The sequence below is a fragment of the Pleurodeles waltl genome, chromosome 4_1 (assembly GCF_031143425.1).
Source record: "Pleurodeles waltl isolate 20211129_DDA chromosome 4_1, aPleWal1.hap1.20221129, whole genome shotgun sequence".
NCBI lineage: Eukaryota > Metazoa > Chordata > Amphibia > Caudata > Salamandridae > Pleurodeles > Pleurodeles waltl.
In genome coordinates, this window is record NC_090442.1 from 1,019,233,347 (window position 1) to 1,019,252,198 (window position 18,852).

Genomic DNA, 18,852 nt, shown 5'->3' on the forward strand with positions numbered 1-18,852 from the left:
CGCACAAACGATGGGAACTTGCTCCATTATTAGGTGTTAGTAGGGTGTCTGCATGCATCTCTTCAGAGGGAGGGATGTGTGTGCACCTCTCTGGTGAGCACCTACCATGCTTTGATTCAGTTCCTTATATATGGCTCAGGTTCAAAAGAGGAACAATCGTCTCTTACCCCCTTCCCATTCTCTCGCTTCAGTTGTCTGGACACAAAGGAGCCCAGACAGCAGTTATCACTCTTTAACTAACTAGTTTTTAAAATGTTTAAAATCAATGACGGCCCTTAATATTTTGAACAGATACAGCACTGAGATTGGAACTGCACAGCGCCAGCAGAGAGCGCTCATTCAAAACCTTTTCAGTGAGGTTGTTGACTGTGCTATTGTCCCGAGCACAGGTACTTAGGCTGTGGCTAGACTGCTCCAAATAGTAATGACCTGCTAGGCAATGACTACTTCTCAATACTTGGAAAACCAAAGAATCAACGCAAGAAGCAGGTCTCCAAGCGACAGCTGACATAGAATATCGCCTATGTGAAAATGGTGTCAGAACTCGCAATTCACTCAGTCCTCCACCTATACATTCTTCTCAGTGAAGTAAGCATTTCCTCCAGATATGTGCCTGTAACCTAAATGTCACCCCTGCCTTAAGGGAACATTTTGTGTGTGTGATGAAAGCAGATATTTTTTTCAAAAGATTGGAAGATTGCACTTGCTGTCTTCTGTGAGAAAAATAAACTAGCTTTCATGGACCATGATGGTAAATTATTGCGTTGCTGCTGCTGTACAAGTCATGTTACTGTTTCTGCCCAAGGTGCACCTGTTTCATTAAGAAGGGACGACTCCACTGCCTGGCAAGTTTTCTGGATCCATGCATGATGTGCTGCTCCACCCCAGGCTTTTTCTTTGAATACTGAGGTTTGTAGTCGTAAATATTCCACCAAAAAAAAGAACTACAAGTCCCAGAATTCAAAGGCAAAAATCTAGATAGGAGCAGTACATCATGCATGGTCCTGGGAAACTTGGCGCCTATGATCCTCCTGGTAGAGCATTTTAACTCACCCATGAAATTTAATACAAGTCTAACAGTTTTAAAAAGGGAGAATATAAGCGTTGACATAAGGGACACAATCGCAACCATACTAGGGAACTCACAAGCAGACGACTGTACTGCCAGTGAACAGTAGTGTTTTCAATGCTTCTCAGTGCTGGATGTGAAACCCACTGATGAAGCATACCATGCTATATAGGTGAAGGTGCATACAGGAAATGTTTTGCAATTTAAAAGAGATTTTGAATGTTTATTCAAGGGGCTTTGTATGTCTTGTATTTTGACATCTGTGTACAGAGAGCATACAACAGTTTTTTAACTCCTCTCACTCCTGCTTTAGTGTGTTCACTATTTATGATCTACCTGTCCTCTATCAGTGAGATAATCGTGTGATGTTTGTCCTTCTATTACCATGAGTCCTTTACTTATTCTTTGCTTTAGAGAACGTTTCACTGCAGCTGTCCATGTATTACATTTGTTGAGTTGTGAAAATCAGACTAAGACTTTCTGCAACATAAAAGAGAAAACAATTTGCTTTCCAAAAACTAGTTTTAATGCATGATGTGAATGAAAGTGTAAATCATTACAAAATATGTGAACAGTTTCACATATAAAACTTTTAGTTTTACATGTGAATCAAGGACTTTTAATGGACTAACGTACTTTGTAAAATTTTAAAATATAGCTGACAAGGGGCTCCATGACACGTATAACACTTTCAGCCACTTTCAACATTTTAGCCAAGAGCACTTTGTCACCTGGGACTTTGAACCTGATGAAAGCATAAGTATTAAAAGCAAAATTATAAGCCCTTATAATACAAGATACTGTTGTCTGATAACCCAGGTATGGCTGATCATATAATATGCAACACAAAGATCGGCCGGGACTGTTCCTATGGGGAGCAGGGTCCCTTGCTCACTGTGCCACTGAATTCAAGTTAGCCTGGCTGATGAGGGGTGGTACCCTGAAACCAGTCCCAGGATGATTGTTTCCAGTCCAGGGAACACCTGGTCTGGCGGTTCGGACTGGACTGTTCCCATGAGGAGCAGGGTCATTATTGATTTGCATATGGCTGGGTCCAAACTGGGGTGGCATGATGAGCAAAAGAATGATGGATTCAACCCAGATCTGTTTGAAAAGGTTCAGCACTCCACCCATCATCCTTATGTGGTGGTAAAGTCACTGTAAGTGGCCAGTGTATGCTTAGATGTGGGCCCCTTGCTCACTGTGCCACTGGATTCAAGTTAGCCTGGCTGATGAGGGTTGGTACCCTGAAAACGGTCCCAGGATGCTTGTTTTCGGTCCAGGGAAGACCTGGCCTGGCAGTTCGGGCTGGACTGTTTCCATGGGGACCAGGGTCAAGACTGGTTTGCATGTGGCTTGGTCCAAACTGGGGTGGCATGATGAGCAAACTAAACAATGGATTTAACCCAGATCTGTGACTGGGGTGAGTGTTTGAAAAGTTTCAGCATTCCGCCCATCATCCTTTTGTGTTACTAAAATCACTGTAAGTAGCCACAGTATGTCCAGATGTGAGTCACTTGCTCACTGTGCCACTGGATTCAAGTTAGTCTGGATAATGAGGGGTGATACCCCGAAACCAGTCCCCGGATGTTTGTTTCCGGTCCAGGGAAGACTTGGGATGGCAGTTCAGGCTGGACTGTTCCCATGGGGAGCAGGGTCAAGACTGATTTGCACATGGCTGGGTCCAAACTGGGGTGGCATGGTGAGCAAAAGTACAATGATTTCCACACAGATCTGTTCCTGGGGGTGAGTGTTTGAAAAGTTTCAGCACTCTGTCCATCATCCCTTTGCATTAATCATACAATATGTCATCATGCCACCTGGCAGGCTTGAGAAATACAAAATAAAATGTAGTTCCTGACTATCTGTCATTTTAGGTCTCATCTAAGAGAGGGCATGTGGTGTCTGTTGTGAGGTGCATTGTTAGCCTCTAGTGGGCTTAGAGCCCGCCCACTGTCACTCCTATTTGCTTGCTTCTTATTCATCAGCTTATGTAGGCTCTCTTTCCTTTTCTTGTGTGTGTCTCTCCCCTGGAGCATGGGCTCATTACTTGTGTAATTCCACTGCTCATTTTTCATGCACTACTTTTTTTCTTTTTGTTTTAATACTCTACAAGAATGCGTGTGTTTTCCAGCTTTCTGCCTTGTGTACTTCCCCCTCCATGTTCATCTTTCTTGCCCTCCATCAGTTGCTGTTCTTGCTTCCCCACCACCCCCTTGTCTATTTGCTCCCTCAGGCCTTTCTGCCCACCCTCAGTCTGTGTATCACCGTCCCATCCTACCTGTCGTTGCTCATGTACTTCCCTATTATCATCCACCCTCCATTGTCAGCATGCTGCTCCAGCTCTCCGACTCACCCTCCATTGTCAGCTTGCTATCCCATCATCTACCGCCCACCCTCCATTGTTAGCTTGATGCCTCAGGACTTCCCTCCCACCTTACACTGCCAGCTTGCATCCTCAGCACCTCCCAACCACCCTCCATTGTCATCTTGCTGCCCCATCCCCTCTTATCCCCCCTGCGTTGTCTGTTTTGTTCCCCAGCTCCTCCCATCCTTCCTTTGTTGTACATGTGTTTCCATACTGCCGCTTGCATGTCCTCACCACCCACTCACATCCGCTTCGCCCACCCTCCAACTCTCTGTTTTGCCTCGTCCCCAACCCACTCCCCCAGTTGTTAATTTTTTAAATAAAAAAGTGCATTTGCACTTGCCGAATCATAGCACTTTTCAAAAAATGATATTTAGCCATAAAACTATTACCAAAGCCAATAGCTCTCATAGGTGCAATCTATTGGCTTTGGCAGTGCTTGTTTTCTTGTAGGCAGTGAAGGGTTAACTTCAAATGTGATCATATCTCCTAATAGCCCATCATTAACACTCCTTGGAAAAACAAGGGGCGTTTTTTACCATAACAATGCAATTAGCAGCAACCGACCCTGTCCTAAGAAACACTGAAAGGAAAAACAATGTGCTGGCACCTCTCTTACTGAGCCTATCAGTGGGCTAGAGGTTTGTTTAATTTAGGAGGAATGGCTGTTTAAAAAAATGGAAAAAAGGCATCTGTAATGGACAACTTATGCTTTCAAGACCACGGCACTCAAATTTAGCACAGTCCGTGCGCAATATGGCCAGGCGATCACTCCAGTCATTACAGCCCACTCAGCTCTAAAATCAGCCCCCTAGCACTCTCGAAACAGCACGTGACATAGGTCTTGTAGTCCACGTCCCGACTTTGTCAGATATTGCCGGGATGTGCTGGAAGCAATTTACTTCCAGAGCGTCCAGGAGAAAGGACTCATTTTAGGGAAGTCTTTGTTTGGGGGTGGGGGTTTTAAACATAGAACACACACAGGGAGAAAGAAAAGAGCTTTGGGGCAGCGATTGTGAAGCAGAAATCTACACCACTGAACCACCTGGGCATTTTTTTGGCTGGGGGAGCGGCCCCTTGGGCAAGGGTCGCTCCCTTTATGGGGCAATATTTTGTTGCATATTTTGGCCAAATCCAGAGGGCAGATCGGGGGGGGGAAGACCAGTAGGTATTTTTTGTTGCTGGTGAAGTGACCCCTTGAGCAAGAGTTGCTGCCCTAGGGGAATAATTACTTTAAAATGATGCCCCCCTCAGAGTGCAGATGGACTTTTTTTAGGTCAATCTCCCTCCCGGGTGGAGGTGGCAGAAGCCCACTAGATACCAGGGATAAAGTGTAGAAAGGGTGCTCCTCTTGGGGGCTTTTTTTTTTGTTGTTGTGTTTGAATCCCTCTTTTCCTCCAGGACAGATTCGCAATATGTAAGACCTCTGGGTGGGTGGTAACGCTTGAGTCCGCTGGGACTAAGATTATGTATGTTGTAGAGTAAGGTTTGCTTCCATCTGGTGGTTTCTTTTTTTACCTTTCTCACACCTCCTTTCAGGGGAATATTAGTGTCTTTTGATAGAATTTTTGTTATTTTTCTTTGTGTTCTAATTTTTATGTATTTCTTTTTTTGCAGATTAAATCGCTTCCTTTGTTGTGGTGGGGGATCCTGTTTTCGGGTGCAGCTTTAGCAGATCTGTTGTTTGTGCAGTTATGGTTGGTAAACAACTCATTTTGTAATCTTTTTGTCTAATGTGTATGTTTGGCCAGTTTGTTTAAGTTGTTTTGACTGATGCACTAATGTTTGAATCTTTAGTGTTTTAGTGTTATTGTCTTTCAAAGTAGCATACTAATTTGTACAGGTTCTATACTGCCTTATAATATGTGTAATGTGTTTTTTTGTTTTTTCCCTTTCCAGTGGGACTTCTTTGGTGCTTGCTGTGTCTGTGCAGAGTAGGTGCAGTAGATCCTCAGACTTGCTGTCTCTAGCAAGTGAGTGGTATTGTTTGTGAGTATATAAGTCTTTGTGTGCTTTGTATTGATTGGCTTTTCCTTCCAGATTACTATATGCCAGTAGTTTTACTTTCTCTTTGATAAAGCAACAGTTTGTTGATTACTTATTTTATACAGTTTGGGTTATTGTTGATTTATTTGTTGTGTTACTATTAGAAGCAGGGGTTATGGCTAACCACAGGATTACTGCTCAGCCTGTTGTTGGTTTGCTTTTCAAATCTTCTTCTGAACAAGGTTCTGAGACTGACTCTGAAACTGAGGCAGAGGAGAAAGTCCAAGATTATGGCAGTGAAAATGTCTGAGAGGATTCATATGACGATGAAGACACTCTCATTGCGGCGGAAGTGCCTCTTTTAGAAGAGGATGCTGATATGCTGATAGTGCAGCAAAAAGATTCTGGATTGTAACTGGAGCTGAGAGTCCTCCCATTGGAAGTGCTGAACTCTGGGTTGCCCCAAACATGCTCCAGCCTGTGTTGCCTGACCTTAGTGTTGTCTCAAGGTGTAGAGTCAATACTGAAACCTTTTTGCCTTTAAATGTCATTCAGTTGTTTATGGATGATGTACTTTTGAATGAGACCGGTGACCAGACTAATCTGTATGCTGAACGGTATTTGAGGGACAGCAGTGCCAGACTTAAGCCCCATTCTAGAGCTAGCGGGTGGTCTCCCACAAATCTGGATGAGTTGAAGAAGTTCTTGGATTTAACTTTTTTGATGAGCTTGATAAGGAAGCTGCCACTGTCTTCACATTGGTCTACCAGTTCCTTGATGGCAACTGCTATATTTCCTGTAACCATGAGTCATGATCGCCATTTTCTTCTGCTTTCTGCATTCTGTTGATAATGCTTCAGCATTGCCACAGGATCACCCTGATTGATTGTGTTTGTCTCTTCAAGATTCGGCCTGTCCTTTATCATTTTGTAGATCGTTTTTCAGAAATCGATGTTCTAGGCAAAGAAATAGCTGTGGATGAGCCTTTGGTCCTGTTCAAGAGCCGTTTATTTTAGGCAGTACAACCCTAGCAAGAGGGCATGTTATGGAATTAAAATGTATATGCTGTCTGAGAATAGTACTGGATATGCTTATAATTTCAGGGTGTAGACTGATAGGGATTCTTCTATTGACCCAACTGGCTGTCCCTCCACTTTTGGAGTCAGTGAGCAAATTGTGTCAGAACTTGGTGGAAAATGTTTTAACTAAGGTCATCATTTATATGTAGATAACTTCTACACTGGTGTGCAATTGTTCAAAGAATTGTTCAAAGTGGACACTGCTGCATGTGGCACAATCTGCTCCAACTGTAAAGGTTACCCTGAAGAGTTTGTATGTAAAAAACTTCAGAGGGGACAGTAAAGTGCTTTGCGCAATGGTGAACTTCTGGCTGTGAAATTTTCAGGCAGGAGAGATGTCCACATGCTGACAACCATTCATGATGAAAGTACTTCATCTGTGATTGCTTGGGGTGAGGTTGATGTAGTGCACAAACCTTTGTGCGTTTTAGACTACAATAAGCACATGGCTGATGTAGATGGAGTAGATCAGAGGTTGGAACCTTACACTGCTGTTCGTAAGTCATACATTTGGAATAAGAATTTGGCTGTCTTTCTGATTAATTTGGCAACCTTCATTCATTTTTTGTATTCAGGATTGTTTTCCAGATTACTTTTGTTCAGTTTCAGGAGCCTTTAATAGACAGCCTTGTTGTAGTGGAGCAGGCAAGTGTTCCTAGAGTTGGAGTGGTGGAGGATGTGGCTAAATTGAAAGATCACTACTTTCCTGATTACATTCCTCCCACACCCAAAAAAATAAATTCAGTTTAGGAGATGTACAGTCTGTGTCAGAAGAGGCCTGCAAAAGGGGAGGTGTATGTACATCCACAAGTGTCATTGTAATCCTCTTCTATATGTGCCCACATGTTTCAAATTGTACACACACAATTCAAATATTGGGAGCAACTGTAAGGGTAAAAGTGAACTTACTGGTCTGTATCGGTTTATACTTTTTGTTCAGTTTCACAGTTGGCGGTAGTTTGATGTATTTATTTAGACCTGTTGTGTTTGTAGTCATAGTTGTTTTTTCATCTCCTTCAAATTGGTTTGTGTTTTCTTTTTTGCTAAAAAAATGTGAAGGCAGTGTGTGTGGACTAGCGCTTGGCTAGTGATGTGCGTGGACTGGCGCTTGTCTGGTGGTGTGTGTGGATTGGTGCAAGGATGGTGGAGTGTGTGCCGGGCACTTGGCTGGCAGTGTGCATGAACTGGCATTTGGCTGGCGGTGTGTGTGGACTGGTGCATGGCTGGCGGTGTGCGTCGACTGCCACTCGGCTGGGAGTGTCTGTGAGCTGAATTTGGCTGACGATGTGTGTGTAGTGACTTGCTGATGGTCACTACAAACACATTGTCATTGAAACACCAGTCCACACACTACGTCAACTGCTAGGAGGTGTGATTGCTGTGTCAGTCCTGTTTGCATATGAAAGTGATACACTTTTGAATGGTGCTTTTTGTGCTGTGAGTGTTGCAATGTGCTGGGCCCACGGCTAGAGGTGTGAATGGTTTTGTGTGTGTCACGCATGAAAGGTGTGTGAATGGCCTGTAAAGCAGTTGGTGCCTTGTCGTGGCTTTACAGTTCATGAGCTGTGTGTCATTGGTTGAGCAATTCTGAACTTTCAGTTATTAACCCTGAATTTAATTTTTGTGAAATCTTTTGTTAACAAAATTTTATTTTTGAACTTTTCAATCACACTTGTGCCAAATCCAACCAGTTTGTTTCCACTTGAGGAGTAGATCGTTGTGCTGTTTTATCTGTCTTTTCTGTCTTTCTGTGTCAGGGTGTACATTGTCTCTAGAGATAATCTACCAACTCTAGATATTTTTGTAAACTAGACACCGATGGGCTCCAGGGTGGCTGCAGGAATGCCTAAAAGTCCTGGAATCTGCTGTGAGCCTACAACTTCCTTCCACTCAGAGGTCACACATATTTCCTGTTAAAAATGGTTCCTCACCTGTATGGATGGGTCTAGAGCCGGAAAAAGTGCAGGGTCCAAGACACAATGTGGCAGCTGCAGATTTTGGCCATGGGTTTGACAGCCACACAGCAAAACCTAGAAAACTCATGCATTTCTGAAAACTATACACCCAGGGGTGTATGGGGTGGTGTGCCTTTCATGTATACTATAAAGCTTTCTTTCCCACCTTGACCTGCAAACCTCACAATTGACTAAAATCACACATTTTGCTAGCATTTCTGTGATGTATCCTTCCAGAATCAGAAGGAATCCACACACTTCTCACCAGCCAGCATTTCCCCACTTGTACCAGTAAATATGCTACCTCACGTATGTGGTTGGGCCTAGTGCATACGAAAGGAATGGATGAAACTAAAATCAAAAAAGAGCCCTCGCAAAGGGACACTTGTGTTGACCTTGGTTTGATCTGTTCTTGTCATGGGCAGTAGGCCTAGCCACACAAGTGGAGCAGCATTTTTACTGGGATAAGAAGGAGAATGCTGGATGGAATGAATTTTGTGGATTCCTCCAAATTCCAGAATATTTTATCACAGAAATGTGAGCAAAATGTATTTTTAGTCAAAGTTTGAGGTTTGCGCGGGCTTCTGGGTACAAAAACCTCCTGAGAGCCCCACAAGTCACCCAACACTGGATGCCCCGAGGTGTCTAGTTTTCAAACATGTTCAGACTTACCAGGTTTCCCTACGTGCCAGCTGAGCTAGGGCTCAAAATCTACAGCTAGGCACACTGCAAAAAAGGGTCAGTTTCCAGTGGAAAAATGTGATGTGCCCATGTTGCGTTTTGGTGCCTTTTATTTAACAGCCACCAGCCCTACCCACACAACTGAGGCACCATTTTTATTGAGAAACGTGGGCTAATGGCAGGTGGTGGGAAATTAGTTGCTCCCTGCAGATTCCACAACTTTCCATCACAGAAATATGAGCAAAATGTGTTTTTTCAGTCAAATTTTGAGTTTTGCAGAGCTTCTGGATAAGAAAACCTGGCGAGAGTCATGCAAATCAACCTGCTCTTGATTCCCCAAGGTGTCTAGTTTTCAAAAATGTGCAGATTTGCCAGGCTTACCTAGAGTCCAAAATCTACAGCTATGCACATTACAATAAATTGTCAGTTTTCAATGGAAAATGTGATGTGTCCATGTTATATTTTGGCGCCTTTCGTATTGCGCCCACTAGCCCTTCCCACATAGGTGAGATACCATTTTTATCGAGATACTTTGGGAAATGGTATGTGGTAGGGAATTAGTTGCTCCCTGCAGATTCCAGAGCTTTCCATCACAGAAATGTGAGGAAAATATGTTTTTTCAGTCAATCTTTGACGTTTGCATGGGTTTCTGGGTAGGAATTTCTGGTGGCGGCCATACAACTTGCTCCATCCTGGATTTTCCTAGGTTTATAGTTTTCAAAAATCTGCAGGTTTGCTAGGTTTCCCTATGTGCCAGCTGAGAGAGGGCCCAAAACCTCCAGCTAAGCATATAATGTACTGGTCAGATCCCACAGCTTTTGTGTAACTTCACTGTAGGCAACATTCATTTTCAGGACAAGTGTAGCTCATTAACATTTTAAACATATTTTCTTTAGCCAATCTCATATTCTATCAAGCTTTATTTTGTAACTGGATGTTTGTGCTTTATTGGTAGAAGTGCAAGGAAGAGTGCCTTAAAATGTGTTAATTGTTTATAGAGCGTTTTTGCAATGACCACTTGTTAAGTAACTACATTAGCAGAAATGGAGAATAATTGTACGTCCTCCTGTGGAACAAGCAGGGATGTAATGACCAACCATGGTGGAGCAGGTACAAAGGCACTAGGGGCTGGTAGGGACCCTCCTTGCCCCAATTATTGAATCGCTTCTTACTACTCAGCAAAGAAATACAAATCTGCCAACTCACAAAGTGCCACAGTGTGTCACACAAATTGCAGCCCTTGGTCTTCTGGTGAAGAGTCAATTTCACATGGTAGCATAAAAGATGAGCTGGACCCCCATTTCAGAGTGGATTATCGGCCCCTGTTTTGGAGGCCTTGCAAAGCTGATGGCCAATGTCCATTATAGAGTTGAAACTCCCCAAGACATAGGAGGCAGGCTTAGACGTTTTTTATTTTGTTTTATTTTTTTTAAGTGGAGGTGTTACAACAGGGGCGTAGCTACCATTGGTGTAGCAAATACAGTGGCATCAGGCCCACTGAACCCTGATAATTGCTGTATTAAAGGGGATAATGTATTTACTTACACTGGGGACCATTAAATTCTTGCTATGCTACTGAGTTAGGTGGCAAGTAGAAGTGCCTCAGGCTGTGCCAGTGCTTAATTTGAGTCTGTGGTTTCCAGTGCTCGGCATCAGCACTTAATTGTCAATACAGACACCTATGATACCTGCCACGTGGTGGTGCTGTTTGTGTAATTTAAAGATGAGCAGAACAACAGTTACTTATTAATTCAATATACATTGAAAAGAACTAATACTTGCCACCCAAGCCAAACTTATAGCTTTGGTGCCCTCAATCAGTCTGAACTGTCACACTTGTAGCAGTGCGGTGGTTAGTAGTTGTGTAGGTACAGTCATTGGTAATGCTGGCAATGCCAATAGGCGGTGCAAGCTGTGGTGGCCTCCTTCATGGGCGCTGGCACTTATTTTTTTTTTACAAATTGAGTGCTGGCCTGTGCATGGCAATAAGCCCTGAGCCATCCAAGTCTCTGCCCCCTCCTCACACACACTGACATTTTTTTCAGAAGTTGGCAGGCCTGAAATAGGGAGCCTCTATTTGACGCATTCATTAGGGTCCCTGACCCACTTGGTACACACATGGTAAAATAAGCATGGTTTGTGACTCCTGTATCTCTTTATTGAAAGCTGCCATATTGATGGAGTGCAAGGACCAAAAATTCATAAGTCACGTGTAAATGTCATACAAGTGTTATGTTTTTCTGCTGCACACAAAGAGGTCTCATAGGTTCCACCTTTTCTTGTATTACGAGATCAGTCTTCTAGATATTTTTCTGCTCGGCATTAGGACTTGTATTCGTGTGGCTTGATTTATTGGTAGGTAAAATCCCCCCATCACCTCTAATTAATTAAGAGTAAAGCAGCAGGGTGCCAGCCGGTGCTGTGTGCACTGCTAAGGCACTAGATTTGATTTACAAAGAATAAAAAGGACTCCAAGATCTGATTTAGGATCAAAACTGCGGAAAGCTGGAGTGTACTTCCTACATTTTAGAAATAGATGTGGCAAGACAGGAGGACACCATAAAACGGGCCTGCTCACATGAACCAAGTTTTGTCTCCTATGAATTCAAATGCACTTGTAGGCACACTTTCACACAAGACCTCTGCAACACACACCAATGCCGCAATAGCTACAGCTTCACATAGTCACTACAAAAACCCTATACATTTTAAATAGCCCAGACCTATTGGCTTGTTTAATACATCGAATTTGCAGCTTGTTACAGAGCAAAATATACTAAAATATTCTGCTAGACTAAACCCTCAAAGGCCTGTTACTCAGCGATACCTGAACAGGCACATGAGCCCCCTGACTTCTCTTTGATGGATTCACTTCTGTGAACTACAGCATACAAACAGTTCTCTGCGACCGGCACTCCAGGAACTGAGATGTTTTAGTAAACTTGAGACATCTACTACGTTGTAATGAGAAAACTTGTGGAAGGAGAACGAAGAAGCATTTAGTTCAGGATATGATTGTCAGACTATTAAAGATAAAAATATTTTTGACATAAATATTGTTTGCAAAAATATTGCTACATTTTATCTGACATAAATTATGAGGCCTATTGTATTGTCTTCTAAAATGTTGCTTCATTATTTGTAGATGTTTTATTATTAACTGCAATAGGACAATATTTGTTATGAGACATTTAATACACATAATTTTTGTCAGTCAGTACTTAGACAACGATATACGAGTACCACACCTACACCATAAAGTACACACTCCAGCTTGAAAAATAGAAATTAAAATACTCCAACTCAAGAGTGCTTAATCAGCCACTAATAGATTAAATGAGCAGACTATTCGGCTGATATTGCAATATGTGGTTTACATGCGGATCACTACACCGTGAGCAGTCCTCCAGTGAGCTATTTTATCACGACTCACATCTTTCCTCGAAGATTATACAAAATACCTCTAAAGTTGGCCGAATATCACTTTCCCAACACCCCTCCCAAACGCCCAGGGATATTTCACTATCATCCATGTGTGTGACTTGCAGATTACACAAGAGGTCTAATAACCCACCGAGATACTTGAATAGGATTTAACAGGTGACACGCTGTTCCATTTCCATTGTATTTATTCATTCTGCTTTGCAATAAAGACACAGAATAATTAGACATAATATTTACAGATTAGATGCATGTGATGCATTAAAACAATACATAATCCATGCAATACGTAATTTAACAGACATTCCCTCAAGCATGCTCCCTTACTACTAGTATGCTTCCCTCCTGCATACCCTTGGATAGAAATTACAGCCTGGATGGGTTGTACACCTCGGTGGGTTTACAGTTAATCCGCGTAGCTTGCCTTTATAACACAGGGCTGGTGCAAGACATTAATGTGTCTATCAGCCTCCAACCATTTCAGCGCAATTAAAGTGCAGTATTACTAGGCAGGAGGCTCGCAATAACAAATAGTAGCATAAACAATGCTTCCAGTTTTCCGTTTTTACTGATTTTCACAGATAAATACAGACAGAAAACAATCAATTTCCTGTCTGTATTTTTTTTAATTGGAAAAATAGAGAACATTTAGCTTCTTCTGGCACTCCTTGTTGTCCTTCATGAGTTTCAGACCAACTACTAAGCAGATGGACACTGTGGGGGTTTAAAAACAGGATGAGATTCCCTTAATTACATGCATATGTTAACATATATTTGTATATAATGCTAATAGTTACCTGTTGGTTTAGTGTTTTGTTATATTTGGCTGCTTAATTCACTAGAACGTGACAGGCATCAAAGTATGAATGCAGGTTTATCAGTCAAATAAATGTGGAAATAGGCCAATTTACAACTCCATTTATTTTCAAAACATAAAATAAATATGGATATATATACTAATACAATAACCCAAAAATAAATATGGATAAATAAAGACAGAAATGTTAAAAAAATACATGCAATAAAAGCGGAAGCCCTAAGCATAAATAAGTTAGGTCAAAGGTGCATCTCCAGTGCCGAGAGGAACTAGAATAAAAAAAAGCGTTTCCACTAAAATGAGAACAATAAACCTTATTGTACAAAGGTTAATGAAAATAAAAAACGGACAGGTAGTGATATTACTGTGCAGATAACAGGTGGAGTGCTGTGTATGGTGACAACAGTTTTAGACCGTCTCAAAAGCTTTATCAGTACAAACCAGTGGTTCCCAACCTGTGGTCCGGGGACCCCTGGGGGTCCGCGAAGCCTTCTCATGGGGTCCACGAGAGCCTAGAAAATTAAAAAATATTAACAAATATTGAAAAATTAGGTCCCCAGCTTCCCGTAACGACTCAGGAGGGGGTCCCTGGATTCCCATGATGATTCAGTGGGGGTCCCTGGGTTCCATTAATGTTAAAGTGGGGTTCCACGGAAATCAAAAGGTTGGGAACCACTGGTACAAACAGATTTTACAAGAATGTCTGCTGCAATTGCAATACGTTCCTGGCTATCCAGGCAAGATGTAATCTTCGACCTGCAGGTTACACAAAAGCCTCTGTGGCAGGCGCAATAACCTGCTATGCTATTTTAATAGTATGAAACCTGATGGTCTGCAGATCTTTTCAAATATCTGCAGCAGCTACAATAGTCTACTGTGTTAACATAGCAGCGTAAAATCATGTAACCAGCAGATTGCATGAGAAAAACCGCAGTGTGTGTAATATCCTGCTGTGCTATTTTACGAATGTGCCACCCTGTGGTTGTACATTTTACAAAAGATCTTTTCAGTGGGCGCAATCACTTACGTTGCTCCTACACCAATATAAAAACTTGTATTTGCATATTACACAAAGGACACTGCAGGTGGTACAATAACCTTCCAAGCTATTAAGCAAGTGTGCAACCTCGCGACCTGTTTATTACACGAAAGACCCCGCAGCAGGTGTAACAACCTGCTGTGCTATTTTACCAGGTTGCACAGCTATGCCCTGCAGATTGCAATAAAATGTCTGCAACAGATGCAATATCCTGGTACTACCAGGGTGCACAGCAGGGGGTAACCTGCAGATCATAAAAAGATCTCTGCCTCACTCAAGAGACATCAAGTAACCATTTCGACCTATAAACAACGACAGCAAAGGAAATCAGAGGTAGCTTGGTCCGAAACAAACCCCTCCTTTCACTGTATTTGCACTGAGCTACAGACATAGCTCCCACATCGTTGCACAGTTTGGCCGGTGATTACAGTTGAACTGTGCGGCAGAAGTGTTGCCCAAAACTCCTCAAGTGTCCACCACAGTAACACACAACTTCACACACCTCCAGGCCACGCTGTGCGTGCTTTCAAACCATAGCCCTACCGTCACACGCCTATGGGCGCGCACAGCAGGCCTCTGTAATCACGCACATGTGCTACACGCTCGGGCGAGTGGCTCGCGGCCTACTGCTACCACTGCCAGATGGAGAGGGATCGCTGCCGGGGGGCACGTGACCTCACTACGACTGATTAAACGCGTGCTGCCACTTCCCACAGCTGTCCAGGGCTCGCGCATCCACGCTGGGTCTGAGCATCGCTGTCCTCTGCTCAGGCACCTACCTTTAGGTTAGCCCCGTTTTTGTGTGCATTTGAAGGCTCGCGTTTTTGCAGTATCTAGTTAATTACAGGGTTTCAGCGCGCAGGCTTCTGCGCGAGCTAGTGGCATTAAGATCTGCTCAAGAGTTGGGCGCCTCGGTATCATTTAGAACTTTGGGTGCCAGGATCCCCCCTGTTGGCATAGAGACCGAAGGGATGCGCTGAGCATGTGAGCGGGGTCAAGGGGCAGGGCCGTGAATGCTACAGACCCTGCCATTGAGTGTCAGTGAACTTTAAACCTGATGGTCGCTTTCGAGATTTGTACGTAAGCAACGAGGAGGAACGAAATCGAGCCCTCTCGGACCCCACACGGCCTTGGCCACAGCAGGAAGCACAGGTCATGGAGTCCTTTCCCATGTGGTCAACTGAGAGAAGTCTTGTGCGCTTGTAGGTTAGATACAGGGGGTCAGACGACCCAGGGGCAGTCTAATCAGGACACCAGACCGTGAACAGTGCTGACATAAGGACTGGTGTCCAACCTGTGGGTCTACAGAAAAAGTGCATGAGTATCACAGCACCACGAATCCCTTATAAGTGCAAGTGGATGGAAGCACATGCCGAGCGCACCCTGGCTTGTTCACAATGGGAGCACAGCATATACTGTGAGCACTGCCACATGCAAGTGCTGACAGCACCGCCACACGAACACACTGGGAGCATCTTGAGAGCACCGGCGCCTGCACACAGAGGGAGCTATACTACACGTACACACCAGGAACACGGGAGCACCGCCGCACACATACTGGGAGCATTATCAAATGCACGTGTGGGATGGGAGCATCGCTGCAGGCCCATACAGGGAGCACCGTTCATGCACATACTAAAGCGCTGCCGCGTGCTCATACTGGGGGCACGTCATGTGAACATACTGGGAGCACCGCCACATGCAGGGAGCACTCCCACATGGGCACGAGGGAGCACCACCACATGCACATATTGGGATAACCACCAAAAGCACGTATTGGATGAGAGCCCCGCCGCCTGCGCCCACTGGGAGCACCCCCAAATATACATGCTAAAGCACTGCCACTTGCACATACCTGGAGCTTCGTCACATGTACATACTGGGATCACCCCACATGCAGGAAGCACCCAGACATGAACATGCACTTCGCACCGCCACAAGCAAATGCTGGGTGCACCACCAGTAAACATACTGGAGCACAGTGATATACTAAGAACCGAAGGCTCTGCTCCTGCTTGAATTTGTGAACTGCTAAAAGGGGTGCACTATTACAATCACAGGGGTTCATACCACATTTGGACTTGTACTAAACAGGCCTGTGCGACAAATAGGACAGTGGATGACATCCAAAGACTACAAATCGAAACTTTCTGTGGCACATTTTTTCCATGGCACCTATTGATTTACGAATAGTGTGTATATTTACGTCCTTGTCCTCGGCTGCACGCTTACATGCATGCTCCCGGTCACAGCAGCTGTCCTGCTGCTGTCCCTCGGTACGTTGCAGTAGTCATGCACGAGCCACCGAGGAGCCGCCACACAGTGGACACAAAGCCAGCCAATGTCGGCACAAAAAATAACACACTGGCCTTTTGGGGGCTAGACCTTCTGGCAGTGTCCTGTTGCCAGTTGGGTCGTCCAATACTGCTTCACACACCGCACCAGGAGAAAGGCGGCGTTTTTATTTAAATAAACCGGCTACAGGCCAGGACTGCCTGCTTCACGTAGACATTGAACGACGCCTTTGTGCGTGCACCCCGTCTTCTCGAAGGAAGCTCGTGTATCGTAATAGCGAGGACAACCTATTGCACGAGCTCCCCTGTACACGATGGGTGTGCTTAACACAGGTAAACATGCAGAAATGGCGTCACCTGCTGCCATCACACCTGGACACACAGCACAGTGACGCGGGGGGTCCCACTGCCCGAATAAACACACATAGACGGCCTGTAGAACAGGCTAGCCCTGCCTCTCCCTAACTCTTGTCGGCCGTTGCTGGTGGAAAACCTGCAGAGGAGAGCAAGGTGTCTCCGGACAGCAGCTGGGAGTGAGCCTCGCAGGAGAGCGGGAGGACAGCTCCAGCTCGAGCCTGCCAGCGCACGGCAAGGAATGTGCTCGCAGCCAGACACACAAGGTAAAAGAAGCCCGTCTCGACCAACCAGTCCGGGGGAAATGTAATCAGCACGGGCTGAGGTAGATGTGACAGGCAGGGGAGCTGATCGCTATGGCAGGGAGATGGGGGGCACTCATGTGAAGAGATGCACTGCACATGTACACACGTGTATCGCCGTACACCACAGGCTTCACGCATATGACCTGAAGAGGACAGCTGTGCATCGCACGCTCACTCCACTTGCCCACGTGTGAACAATAGTGCCCTGCAGGCTCGATGCCCATATATACACATATATACACCACAGCGGTGCACTATAAACTAGCAGCGCTCCGACTGTACACAGCGGATTCATTGTTCTACACATGGCACACGCTACACATATATTTACAAACATTTGCGTGCACCCCAGGCTCGCTGAACATACACAAAATACACTGGGTACCGGGCAGTACAGTAGTAAGCGCTATATAAGTACAATCACAAGGCAAGATAATAAATGCAATACATATATTCTGACTCCTTATTTCACACCGGCATGTAAAAGCCACAGCAATACACCTTCGCTCGTTGCTCATGTATATTAAACAGGACTGGGTACAGCTGGTTCGAGGTACCGTCCTCAGGAGGGGGTTCTTTGTTACAATATATATTTCATTCATCTGAAAATCACTCACCCATCTGACAGAGGATGAAGAGCTGCAAGCCGCCGAGGAGGCAGCGCCGGATTAGCATGTTCAGCTAGTCCTCGGTTTCTCGTCCCTGTCAACAGCTGAGTGTGGGCTCAGTGAGAACCTGCTCCCGAGCTCGACCAGTGGTCCCCAGAGACAGTCCGTATCCCTTCCTCTGACCGCGGCCTCGTCCTGCGCCAGACGCTGCACCGGGCGATGAAAGGCGCCTCTTCGGCAGCGCTGCTACAAGGCAGGCCGGCCCTGCACCTCTAAGCCACACCCGCTGCCTCCATTGCTCAGCCCATTCACTTCAGCCTTTTTGGTATGCCCAGTTTGGCCACGCCCCCTTCATTCACACCAACCCCTGCCCAACCTGTATTGTATAATCTGCCACGCCCCTTTACCCTACTACTGGGGCTCTCTGCAAAATTATCCCTTCAAAGCACATGCGACACCTATGTCGCATAGCATGTCCCCTACTTATATTGACGCTGCACTGCCTGCGACCTTCAAGCTCCCCACACCTGCCTCTTAGCGTGCCTGATGAAGCCAGCTCCTCGCCCTCATCAGAGGAACTCTTCCGAAGATCATCTCTGAGAATCGCACAGACACCTGTAGTGTCTAGTGCAAGAGTCTCCAACCTTTTCTGTAGTAAGAGCTACCCATGATCAATGACAATCTTCCGGAGCTTCTAATAGTAATTGTGCTGAAATAGCGACAGCATCAGACAAGATTACAATAGTGTCCACACAGTTCAACATTAGTAGCATGATCACCTCAGTGTATCAGGCAGGTCACTAGCAATAATGTAAACAAACATTGGTAATTGGCTTTGGCAATGTGATTTTGCAAT

General features: G+C 44.7%; 1 protein-coding gene across 11 annotated transcripts in view; it reads right to left on the reverse strand.

Annotated features, from left to right (window-relative positions):
* Positions 1-18,618, reverse strand: part of PTPRZ1 (protein tyrosine phosphatase receptor type Z1) — a 572,466-nt gene extending 553,848 nt beyond the window's left edge. For 10 of the 11 annotated variants that reach the window (XM_069229910.1, XM_069229908.1, XM_069229905.1 and 7 more), the window contains exon 1: positions 18,006-18,293. In XM_069229910.1, coding sequence (XP_069086011.1) covers positions 18,006-18,063 — 58 coding nt within the window. In that variant the 5' untranslated portion in view covers positions 18,064-18,293. Of the gene's footprint in view, positions 1-18,005 lie in introns of all 11 variants that reach the window. The other variant, XM_069229904.1, reaches the window with a different exon arrangement.
* Between the last annotated feature and the right edge of the window lie 234 nt (positions 18,619-18,852).